Source organism: Thunnus albacares, chromosome 22 (genome assembly GCF_914725855.1).
Source record: "Thunnus albacares chromosome 22, fThuAlb1.1, whole genome shotgun sequence".
Classification (NCBI taxonomy): domain Eukaryota; kingdom Metazoa; phylum Chordata; class Actinopteri; order Scombriformes; family Scombridae; genus Thunnus; species Thunnus albacares.
Window position 1 is genome coordinate 25427575 of NC_058127.1, and position 13481 is coordinate 25441055.

At 39.3% G+C, this 13481-nt stretch overlaps 1 protein-coding gene across 1 annotated transcript in view; it reads right to left on the minus strand.

The window, feature by feature from the left end:
- adam19a (ADAM metallopeptidase domain 19a) overlaps positions 1 to 13481 on the minus strand; it is a 197767-nt gene that overhangs the window by 20828 nt on the left and 163458 nt on the right. Inside the window, exons 16-17 of the mRNA XM_044341231.1 lie at positions 11893 to 12097; positions 3850 to 3927 (exon numbers count right to left, since the gene is read on the minus strand). Coding sequence (XP_044197166.1) covers positions 3850 to 3927; positions 11893 to 12097 — 283 coding nt within the window. The remainder of the gene's footprint in view (positions 1 to 3849; positions 3928 to 11892; positions 12098 to 13481) is intronic.

Below are 13481 nucleotides of genomic sequence, written 5' to 3' on the forward strand. Positions count from 1 at the left end.
ACTGTATGTTTACAGTATCAAATTCAATCCATTTAACTAAGTATCTATTCAGCCTACACAGTTTATAACAGCTTTGTCATCTTCTGTTCTTAACTCTTGGGAGAAGATTTATTATGTTTATTGCAAATTACTGTGAGAGCAGAATATTTTCATTGCTGCATGCTTTAATTAAGATGGGTATTTACTAACACTAATGATGTAAATGAGCACAGCTGCAGTTCATTTGAATGTACTGCTGCTAATTAACACCTGATGCTGGGCTTAGACTGTCTTAACATTCAAGATCATCATGTGAATCTCTGAAAAAGCAATGCAGCACCTAAGAAAGTCTACGTAAATATGAGCAACACTGTCTTAGTAAGATCTCAAAAAGGTACCACAGGAGTAAGGGACTCACCCATCACCTTAGAAATCGGTGGTTCTACTCCTTGTAGTGGTATCCCTCACTAGGTTGTGACAAACAAGCACAGTGACTGTGTTTGGGTGGGAAGCCAGCTAGGGATCATGACCTGGTCACTGCACTAGTGATTCCTACTTGTTGGTTGGGGTGCACGGTGGGGAGTGGAACCGCCACACATTAGCAGTGACAAAGACTGCACTCCATGGGTACTATCAGATGTCCATCCTGTCTGTCTCATCTGTGTGCCCTGAGTCAGCAGAGTCAGCACTGGTTAGTGCTTTTGCTACGGAGGGGTTCGTTTGTTTTTATCTTCATTTTGAATGAGTGGGTAGTGGATTAGTGGTTGCTCTCTGAGGACATGGAGATTCAGCTGAGACAAGCAAACCCAAGGCTTACAAGAGACTAACAAATGGTCTCATTCTCACAATTGGAGGCTACATTGAAGGAAACTAAGTACATTTACTCAAGTACTGTACTTAAGTGTAATTTTGAGGTACTTGTACTTTACTTGAGTATTTCCATTTGATGCTACTTTATACTTCCACTCCACTACATTTCAGAGGGAAATATTGTACTTTCTACTCCACTATATTTATTTGACAGCTTTAGTTATTTTTCAGATGCAGATTTGACACAATGGATAATATAACAAGTTTTTAAAATACAACACATTGTTAAAGATGAAACCAGTGGTTTCCAACCTTTTTGGCTTTTGATGTCTTACAAACAGGGGCGGTTGTGGCTCAGGAGGTAGAGCGGGTCGTCCACTAATCGGAAGATCGGCGGTTCGATTCCCGGCTCCTCCAGTCCACATGCCGATGTGTCCTTGGGCAAGACACTTAACCCCAAATTGCTCCTGATGCCATCAGTGTATGAATGTGTGTGAATGGTTAGTTTCCTCTGATGGGCAGGTTGTGACCTTGCATGGTACCCATTCAGCGTATGAATGTGTGTGAATGGGTGAATGTGATTTGTAGTGTGAAAAGCGCTTTGAGTGGTCGGAAGACTAGAAAGGCGCTATACAAGTACAGTCCATTTACCATTTACAAAAAGCAGTGTGTAGTCGGGGTCACATTTCACATGTCTATTAGTTGTTAACAGCTCCATCAAATAGTGATTTTTCCCTCTAAACTTCTCACATGCTTTCATTTCAATAAATGTTCAAATGATCCAATATTTCAGCAAAAATCAAAGATTAGAGAAAAAGTCTAAAAACTGAAAACAGATTTGTGTATCGGAACTTTGTTTTTTCTTCTTTCCTCTCCCATTAATCATCTCACGACCCCTCAGATTTATCTGCTGACCCTTTGGAGGGGCCTGACCCCTAGGTTGGGAACCACTGAACTAAACTATCTAACTGTATATAAAGTAGTGTAAACTAGCTCCACCTCCAGCAGCTACAACAGTAACATGCTGCTCTAACACTGATGCTTCACTATTAATAATCTAATGATGTCATATATAATAATATATCAGTCAGAGGGACCAAACCACTACTTTTACTGCAATACTTTAACTACATCAAGCTCATAATACTTATGTACTTTTACTGTAGTAGGATTTTTCATGCAGAACTTTTACTTGTAATGGAGTATTTTTACATTGCTGTATTGGTACTTTTACTCAAGCAAAAGAATCTGAATACTTCTTCCACCACTGCCTGGCCTAATGTGGTTCTGGGCCGCTATCGTCTCCCTCATGTCTGTGTCTCTGAGTCCCTCACCAGCGATGGACGTCCTGTTTCTTGGCTGGGTCCTGCAGCTCGTCCCAACCCTTTGCTGTTTCTGTGGAAGTATCTTTTAACATAATTTTAACACTGACCTAGCCAGCACTGGACTGTTGCTGACTCGCTTTACATGAATGTCCAAGTTGAAAACTGTAAAGGACAGGCAATAACTAGTTCTGTGTTCAGCTATGCTGGTGACAGCAGCAGTAGCAGCCAGCAGCCAGAGAGGAGGACCAGAGCAGCAGAGTCAATTCACCACAGCCCACTGAGTCCATTGAAAACACCAGTCAAGTTCTGAGTGTGAAGGCAGGCAGAAGACAACTGGGGTAATAGAATCTAGGTTTGGTTTACAGGATAACATTATTAAGCTGTTTTCAGCTCTGGTCATCAGAGTTTCAGTTATGATAACCAATTTTTTCTGACCTTTGAAAACCGAATACAAGAGGAATAGTGCCAATGAACATGTCATTCGCTAATATCATTATTATGTGGGGCAACAGATGTAACAAATGGAATCAGGACTGACACATCCACTGTGTGAGCCAAGTTGCAGCTTTATCAGAGTGTATTCTAGTGTAAGAGGCTCTGTCCTGCTGTTCTTTTTATACAGAGAAGCTTACACTTCGTCAATCAAGCGGATATTTATGACCTTTATTAAAATGAGTCAGCTGAAAACATTAAGATGTCAGCTAGAGATGGGCTTTTCAGTTAAGTCACAGAGTTAATTAGCTAGCTAGCTACAGCTGATCAGGTTTGCTAGAGACATTTCAGCCAACAAAATTCATGGTCACCGACTTTTGCTTATTACAGTGTGAATTCAAAGACTCACTGTTTTAAACATTACTATGAATTTTGAGTAATAAATCCACCACTGTTTTCACAATAAATAACATATGTGCAGTGCTGTAAATGGAAAGGTTTACAGGCGTAGCAATATTTATTAAGTGGGGCATGACTTAGCAAACAGTCAGTTGACAGTGTTTGCAGGTGGGAAGCCAGTGAGGGATTGTCATCACCTACCGTAGACTTGGCCTGCTGTGTTGATACTAGGGGATGTTAAAGGTATGACAGAGGCCAAACATGTAACACACTGATGAGTGCAGCTCTGTATGCACTATTTCATTATTAATGTTGAGAGTAATTACTTCCTGTGTGGAGATAAATTAGGTTGTTTTTACATAAAAGTCTTGCCTAGTGCAGCTTTAAAACCTGATAAAATTAACAAAAATCACTAATTCCATTTACATCTTTCAGGTTATGTTTTTTCAATTCCCTTTGAAAGATCTCTGAACAGCTGATAATATTGGTAGATTTAACACGGTATCACATGCCATCATCCAACAATGATCACACAGGTCAACATTAGAGTTCCCTAATAAATAAACCCAATCTACCCCATCTTCTCTTTAGGTAACAAGTGTTTTAGTCCCAATGACTCCTCACCAGAGCTCAGATACTGATTCATAAACTATGTATGATTCCTCCTTATCTGCCTCAGGCTTGCTTGTACTGCTCCAATAAATAGTTCATCACTTCAGTTGCTGTTGTATTCCAGCCATCTATTTTTCTGCCTTTTACGACAGACTTGGTGACAGCGCTGCAAAGCACTACCTTTGCCCAAGGACACAGTGTGACAATAAGATTAGGGAGCCATGCCCGGCAGCTAAGTGAGTTGAATCTGTTGCACGACTCTGCGTGTACGTGTGAGTGTGTGTGCGCCTACCCCGTTGCGGTGACAGCGTGCGATGCAAGTCTCCAGCTCGGTAAAGGAGGCATTTTGGCATCGGCGGTCTCTGCACACCTGTGGCAACACAAGCAGAATGATCACATACTGTGTTAAAGATTACAGTGCACACTCACACACACACACACACAAGCACACATGCAGACTTTGATCGGCCCTCTGCCAGTACCCTTGGGCTTTGGAACAACCTGCCTGCCTGAGGAGATTGGGCAAACAGCATCAGTATCCTGTTTTAAATCACCTCCAAAATCACTACTTTTATAGACTTGCTTTTAGAGCGTATAATGATGTTTATTGAGCTGCTTTTACCAAACAGTTTTGTTCTCTACGGCTGCTCTAATACTCCTCTAATAACCATTTACATTAGCACCAGAGTGATGTTTTCTTTCATAAGGAGATTTGTGAGTCATGTAATTTATCTATCCTTATTGTGTTAGGACAGATGTTAGGACTATTAGCACTGAGAGAACAGGTAAGAGAAGTGTCAGGGGTGTGAAGTGCAATGATTATTTTCATTATTGAGTAAAGGACGGATTCACTGTTTTCAAATTCTGTCTCACAACAGTCAAGAGCCCAAAAGAGCACTGAAACAAGATTTTCTTGCCATAATCATTCCTCCTGTTCATACTGACCATTAGAGGATTCCTTCATAATGCACTTACAGTCTAAGTGATGGGGGACAAAATTCGCAGTCCTCCTTCTGTGCAAAAATGTATTTAAAGTCTCTCTTTTTGTTACTTTACTTCCACCGCAGCTCAACAGGGAAACACTGTCTGAGGAAACACAAAGAGGGAATTTGATGCTAAAAAGACTGTAAATGTGTCAGATATCCACTTGATATGACTAACTCAGACTGCTGAAGACTCATACAAGCTTCACATCAACCTTTTAATGACTGTGTGGACACACTGTGGATTTTGGCCTCCATCACTTACATTGAAAGCATATTTGAAAGATCTTTTAATAGACAGTATGAACAGAAGGAATGATTACAGCGAGGAAAACCTCTTTCACTGCTCATATGGACACCTGACTGTTGTTTTAAGACAGACCTGAAAAATTGTGAACCTATCCTTAATCTGCCAGTTACTTTCTCAATGAATCATTTTGTTTATAAAATCTCAGAAAAAAGTGAAAACTCCCATTATAATTTCTTAGACCCCATTGTAACGTTCAAATGTCTTGTTTTGTCTGATCAGCAGTCCAAATCCCAAAGATATTCAGTTTACTATCATGTATTACACAGTAGAGCCTCAAATCCTCACATTTGAGGAGCTGGAACCTACAAATTGCTTAAAAAATGACAGTTCTAATTATCAAAATAGTTTCAGATTAGTAATCAACTAATTAATTAATTGCTGCAGCTCTAGTATGAAAGATGAGTGACTGACACTGATCTGGGCTGGAGACTAATCAGGTGAAAAGGTGTTGAGACTCCTTTCTTTTTTGCTTTTCAGCTGTTTGAAGAGGAGACGATTATAAAGACAGATTATAAAGAAATTATAAAGATGAAGAAACATCTAAGGTCTTCTAACTCCACTTGAACAGCCAACGATACAAACAACCACGAGACCACCTAAATAAAACTTGCGGTGGTCAAGAGGACTCAAAACATTAAAGAAGAACAAAAAAATCCCAGTTAGTGTGGCAAATTTACAGAAATAATGAATGTCTTTATTTTTTTTCATAACATTTAAAAGAAATGTGATCAGGTGTGTGCTGTGATGTATCTTCTTAGTTTTTTTGCCGACGACAGCAGTCTTTCCATCTAAATATGATAATCTGAAGTCTGTGTCTGTGGGTCTGCACTGACAAGTGCATGTTTCCCAATCTGCTAATGTGATGTGATAGGCTACTGGGTTAGAGTCTGTTGTCAGGAAAATGAAGAGTTGATTTGATTGAGTTTTTAATCTTTGGCCTTAAGTAGGATATCAATTCATTCCAAGCCAAAAGGCTGAATTCCAAGTTCATTCATAAGTCACTGGTGTTGAAGTCAAAGAACAGTTGGAAGTCTCTTTTGATCTTCTCGAGTAAACTCTAAAGTAATCAAATTGGTCTCAAATGAAAGTCATGTGACTCAAGTCTATGGCTCTGCTTCAAGACATAAAGAACAGAACAGAGTTACAAAACCACACAAGTTTAAGAGGGATACTGGAGCTGAGAAACATACTTATAATTAATAAAAGGCTAATGCTACTGCTTTTTCACAGCAAAACTTTTTGACTTGTCAAAGTAGGAAAAACAAAGGTGAAAAAGGCCTATATCTTTTTTATAGGTCTGTTTCCTGACATTAACAATACTTGTTTGTGTGTGAAATCATTAATTTAACTACAGTGTTTCAGTTAATCTGCAAATTTATCTGTCATGTCACACAAATAACAGAATACAAGTTTCAGTGGAGTAGTTATTGTATCACAAGGTTATATTTTGTCAGAGGGCTTTAATCCTACTGTAACAAATGTGTGTTTTTTATGAGTGTGTTTGTGATGTTAGTGCAGATCGACTGCTTAATGAGTGAAAGTGAAAACATTTGCATCATTAGCTCCTCTCAGCTGTGAGTGACTGTGCTCTTTCAAGTTGAGGGAGGAAGAGTAAAACTGTTCTGCAGTAAATTACATTCTGTTAAATTTCACGCACTCGTGGCTGCGTGTGTGTGTCCATAGATGAATCGTGATTGTCAGCAGTATCAATAGTGTTTATTATGTTATTCTGTATTCTTTGAAAGCCTTATATCAGTCTAGCTCCCCTATGGTAACCTGAGTAGATGTTAGGCTCTAGTTAGATGAAGCTGATGACGTAGTCGGACCGAAATTTGCTTCCCATTCATGCGTATGTGGAATGAGGTGAGACACATTTGCTTTTGGGCTTAAATGAACCTGCTTCCGTCACCTCTCGCAATCTGATTGAACTTTGACGTGTTAAATCACAAAGCTCTCCAATGTCCAGCTGTTGTTTTTGTTGTTTTTTGACCTCTCATTCAGGAAATATTGTGAATGTTGAATGTTCATCTTATGGAAAATTGTACGGTTTAAACGTTGATTGTTATGTCTTGCAACTGTTTTACAAGGCTGTGCTACAGAGCATCTTGTCCTTCGGCCATAAAGACCTCATTCTGAGTAAGGCTGAGCGCATCCTCAATGACCCCTCTCTCCCTCTACACAATAGGTTCCAACTAAGCTATCAGGACAAAGAAAGGATTCTGCAAAAGAAAATAAGAACAACCAGGTTGAGCAAGTCTTTTGTTCTTTCGGCAATTAGACTGTTAAATGAGAGGGACAGTACAAACATAGGAATTGATGGTATTTTGGTCAGGGCTGTGTGCAATGGTAATCCTTGTGCAACACTTGGTATGGTGCAATGTATTTTATATTTTATTAGTTGATTCTAATGCGTATGCAGAGTTTGTTTTTCAGGGATCATTTAGTCCACTGTATGTGAGGTATTTATTTGTCTCTACATTAGTGTGTGTGTCAGCATATGCTGGAGCAAGGGTGCTTGGAAACGCTGTGTGTGTGTGTGTGCATGTGTGTGTGTGTTGGGGATGGAAGAGGTGACTGCATATTGTATAGTTGTATATACATCTGATTTTATGACTGTTCTGGGTACTTCTGCACCTTGACCCCCCAAACTTCCTTATCAGGGATAGTAAAGTTTACCTTGACCTTGTTGTTGTTAGCTTGCTAGCTCCTGCACTTTACAACCCTGTCTATGTTATTTCCTGTCCTGACCTGGTTTGGCCACACCAGACAGAATTTCACCTGTCAGATTTAAGTCTGATTGCAGCAGCAAAAGTGCGTAATGCGAAAAAAGTTAGTGCATTACACACTACAAGCCTTACGCAGCAGTAAAAATGTTTTTTTTAAGTCTTTATGGAGGCTTCTCTTGCAGACTGAAGACCGTAATTCATGACTTTCTTATGTCCCATTCCATCACTGAGTTGTATTAGTGCCCATATTAGTATTTGCATTAGTCCTGTATCTTCTGCTCTGCCTGTTGTTGTTCGTTTAGCATTGTTAGCAGGGGAATCAATTTAGTGTACTGTAGGTGAATGCGTGACTGTGTGATTAGAAGCAGCGGCTTTGTGCAACGTGTGCATTTATTGCTGAGAAAAGGCCGGTTCAATATGATGACTCAAAATTCATCATGCTGGATGCCAGACAATATTCTCTGCTGCCTATTTATAATATATTACTCATGCAGCAGTCCTTTCAGCGGGGCCCTGCACAATAGCTAGAATGGAATTCAAGTGGCTGGAATGTGAAGCAATATAAGCAATATAGACAGACAGAGAAATAGCATTTACTGATGGAATGGAGGAGGCTGCAGAAATGACTCTGCGTGTATTTTCATATATGTATTTCACATGCATAATTCAGAACTTCTTTTGCGTGTGTGTGTGTGTGTGTGTGTGTGGTGTGTGTGTTTAATAACAAAGATCTTTCAGAGAACAGACCTGCTGGGTCCCACTGACATTTACTTTTGTATGAGGTGGGCTGGTGCAAAGCTCTGATCATTTATTCAGATGTAGGATATTAGTGACTGATGGCGATGGGAATACCGACAAATGGCCATCTTTAGATGGAATGAAGAATCATTCAACAAACATTCATCCAGACAGAGAAAGTGAAAAGTTCAAGTCTAAAAATTAGTACAGATTTTTTTCCCCAAATAAAGTTAAAAAAAAGGTACACTTGAGCCTACAAACCTTTGCACATGTAATATTTTGCGAGCTACTGGATCCAAATACTGGCGGTCACAATTCAGTAATATTATGTTGATACACTTAAAATGCTTTAATGATGTGTGTACAAGCTGAAGTGGGAGATTCTGACTCCTGAAAGAGATTTGACATGATCAGCTAGATTGTTTCAGCGGAGAGGAACTACCACTCTGCTAGTCTTGTTGAACCGCAAAAACACAGTCCCATTGTAGAGTCAAGTTTCTTTCTCTAAACCTGCATTCATTGAGTTCTGGCCACTTAGGAGCAACATAACAAGCTGAAAATTGTTATAGCTAACATGTTAGTAAACAGATGCATATTTACACATCCAGTTAACATTCATTTGAAGTCGTGTTTGTGTCCACCTGATGAATATAAGTCCAATAACTTAACTCCTTTTACCTCTGTTTTGTTCTCCACCAATTTCTGAGAGAAAAAATACCTGTCTCTGCTAAATGCTCCACTATGTTCACCAGCTAGTTGCTAACTGCATCTGTTTGCTGTTTGGTGCTGAGCAGGTAATGTACAGCAGGCCAAACAGTCTGCTGCCACTGCATCGTCTAATGAAAGCGGTGAGACTGAACCAAAACGGTAAAGTTGTGTTGAAAGACAATTCTGAGGGGAACTGCAGAGTCCAGTGAGTTGAATTCTCTATGGCTACCTACTGATAAGAGCAGCTTTAACTGACGTAACTAATTCATAACTAAAAATTGGTGTAGATCTGTTATCACCATATAGTATATTGATTAACTATTAAATTGATAAGCTTAAAATATTTTTAGGATATGTATAAGAGTTGAACTGCAGATTCCAACTGCTGAAACAACATGATGTTATTGCTTGACAACAGAAGACTCATCACCATCTTTGACCTGTACAGACACCTGTTTGCAGAGAGCTGGACATGACCTGCAAAGTTTTACTTTAGCAATTTAAGGTGATGACACACATGATGATTGTACAGTTATGTTTGGGTGTGACAACTGACTCAGTCCAATTTGAGTCAGTCAGTGTTAACAGTCCGCAAATCATTCTAAATTAATTCCTTCTCCCTTTTCATACAGACGAGCAGGATAAACTTTTTTTTAATGAATGTCAGTTTCTTTTTTGGTACAGAAAAAACAAGAATCTTTGTGTTCTCTTGGGATTTCAACATTTGCCCAGCAACACAATTGTAATCATAGTCTATCTATCAGGCAGTGTGTTGTCTCTGTATTTACTCACTAGTTCTGACCTCCACAACTACAAATCATCTCTTCAAGGGTTTAAGCTAATCTTCTGGTCCGTCTTAAGCTTTACTCATGGAGCAGCTAATGCTGTCTGCTGCCGTAAGCATTTGTCAGCCTGGCAAAAGCGACAGTTAGCTCCTGCTGAAATTGAGAAGCCTGAAAGTTAACTACGGTGCTCTTTGCTAATAAAAAAGAGTAAGGAGAGATAAGAGATCTCATTAGAGATCAGTTAGTCTTGGAGCTGAGCAAATCCAGGAATTCTGCCAACCTGGAATTGCAGCCCCAGCTACAGTACACAAGACATTATGCAGCTACACATGTTTCATTACATGCACTGGTGCATGTAAACACACCTCAACAGGAACTCTTGTTTGATAGTCTCCTCACCCCTGAGCTACGGTGGTCTGTACAAACAGGAGGGGAGAATGGGGTAACATGAGCCACTTTTTACATTTGATGGTTTTACTGCAAAATTAAAGTGTATTTGTTTCAAATAATAGTTACTATATATACCTCAGGTTGTTGTATATCCATGGAAATTAAAATAAGTTATCTAATTATTATGGTTTAGAACAATGAGCTATCAAAAAAGTTGGTCCTATGGCTTACCCCCCAAGAAAGGGGTAAAATGAGCATGGGGATGGCGTAAATAGTGCTAACATTAAATACTGATATTAAAATTACACAAAATCAAACAAAATTAATTATAAAATTAAAAGATTTTTTGAACTTTATTTATGCCATCAATTTAACAAAGGTAAAAACTTGTACTTTAAGCAAAACCATATGATTGTGTCTTGACAGAAAGAATGTGTATGTAAATGTGCTCTTGTGTAAACAGACAGGTGACAAATTAAAGGAAAAACTGGTCCAGGTCTGAATGCTTGACCCTTACAGTGAGGGGGTCTGGTGGCTCTCTTATGCTGTGGGGGGCATTTTGCTGGCATGGTTTGGGTCCACTTGTCCCCTTAGAGGGAAGGGTCACTGCAAATCAATACAAACTTGTTCTGAGTGATTACTTTTATCCTATGATGAAACATTTCTATCCTGATGGGAGTGGTTTCTTCCAGGATGACAGTGCCCCCATCCATAGGGCATGAGAGTTCACTGAATGGTTTGATGAGTATGAAAATGATGTGAATCATATACTATGGCCTTCACAGTCACCAGATCTCTACCCAAATTGAACACTTATGGGAGATTTTGGACTGAGGTGTTCGACAGTGCTCTCCACCACCATCATCAAAACACCAAATGAGGAAATATCTTTTTGAAGAATGATGTTCATCCCTCCAGAAGAGTCCAGAGACTGTAGAATCAATGCCAAGCCACATTGAAGCTGTGCTGGTGGCACATGGTGGCCAAATATCTTACTAAGACACTTTATGTTGCTTTTTCCTTTAATTTGCCACCCGTCTGTATGCACAGCATGTTTGTGTGTGGCTTAAACTTGGATTGAGTAATGTGAACTATACTTTCTTAATTTGTGGTCACATGATTACTTTTGTTTATGGTTACCTAGATAAAGGGGGTGGCTCATTTTACCCACTGGCTCTGTTTACCCCGTTGTCCCCTACCACAGCAAAAAAAGAGTAAGCCAACAAGCTGAAGCAGAGATCCCAGAGGAACACATAGTGTGGAGGCACTACATCAGTGTTCAGATAGTAGAGGGGAAACACTGCTTGGCATTTGGTTTTTTTTGGCTTGAGAACACAGCTTTAAATCCTTGGTGACTGAGATGTGCTGTTGTGATGCCAGCTGCCTTCTCTCTGCACCATCTTCTGTTGCGGGTCAGGTGAAAACACTAGGTAGGTGTTCTTGTTTTCGGCTGGTGGCCAGATACAGTAATTGTGGGGCAAAGTGCTGGTATTGATCAAAAACCCTGTTAACACTATGGTCATTCCACTCTGTGGAGCACAGAAAACCCTACACATTCTCTTAGAATAACAGACCTGTGTACTGCTATTCAATTAGATCATGTTTTAAAGACTTATAACATATCATAACAATCCTATAATTAAATAATATAAATTCATTGCAAGAACATTTGAGCCCCGTCTGTTGTGGACCAACCTTTCCCTCGCCACACTTGGTGCCGGTCATGACGAGGCCGGGGTCAGGCAGGTCACCCTGGCCATCCTGGGTGCTGTAGACATAGGTGCCTCGACACTTCACCTCGATGCCGTCCGTCTTGATGGTGGTGTCAATGGACACAGCGTTGGTGCCTTTGGGCTTCTTGGCGGCGCTGTGACACTGGATCTTACCACACTTGGCATCACTGGACAGAAATACAAGCAGACAAACCATTTAGCTTCTTTTTTGTCAAATGTGCTTTGCAGTCAAGCTGCTCGACCAAACAGCTGCAGTGGAGAAGCTGGGATTAGAGACAAACTAGTTATCTGTTTACCAATATTTATCAGCCAAAGCTTGACTTCTGTCAGTTAATCAGTGCTGTGATTCACCAGATGACATCTCAAATATAAATGCAGATGATCCAGTATAAGCTGGCAGGTGTTTATGTTTGTGTTCATTTTCATCTTGTTTGCAGTATATTCAAAATCACATATGTGGACAATAAAAGTGCTGATTTTGATAGAATATAGACTATAATATTTATTAGAATATAGACTATAAATTCTTGCAGCGTTTTAAGGATAAGGCTGGAAATATTCTTTTTTCTTGTTAACAAATCTCATGTGCAGACCCAAACCAACAATGAACTGATCTAATAACAAGTATTGTGTGTGTATGAAAGCCTGATATATCTTATTCCTCTCTGTCATAGAGCTCCATTATTGTCCAAAAACTATTAAAAACACATCAATGAGCCACACTGCTGCACTGGCTGACATGTTCTTTCATTACCATGAAATACTCACCAGAGCACCAAATGTGGATTAATCCACCACTGAAAACAGTCCCCAACTGATGCACTATTTCCTTCTGTTTGTTAAAGCCTACAGTGACTTGCTGTTTTAGAAAATGACTGAGCATGTTTTAAAATGAAACTATATATTTGTGAGCTGTTTTTAAAGATTTAGATCTTCAGTAGGAAACCGATTGGCTTGGGGGCTGAGTGGAATTGGAAAGTCGTTGGTTTTGGTCTTTTCATGGGATTTGTTGACAATAAGAAAAATATATAATATTGTGGTGTGTGCAGACTGAGCATTTTTGCAAGAGTTTGTAAGTGTTTACTGGCCACAAACAGCCAATAAAATAATCAAATTCAAAGATATTCAATTTGTGCATATGTGTCTTACCCTCAATTTGTAACACTCAGAATGAAACTGCATCCACTCAGGTTTTTGCATTGACTGTATATACAGTCCTGACACTTCTAATATGTGCTTTGTGTTGAGTCTTAACATGTTTATACATAGTGCATTTTACTTTCATATACACACAAAGAATATATGTATGTAAATATATAAGATGAGAATGTATTTGTGTATGAATGTAATATATGGTATGTACAGTGGTTTGCACAACTCCTTTACTGTCTCCAAAACACAGTTTTATCTGTTTTACAGAACAGACAATACAAGAGGATTTTAGGCTAGACAAATTGTTACAGTATTCAAGTTACTGTTATTTATATAATAATTTCTGGTCTATTACAGCAGAGGAAATTTTGTCATTTTGATTTGAGCAAGTAAAGTCTT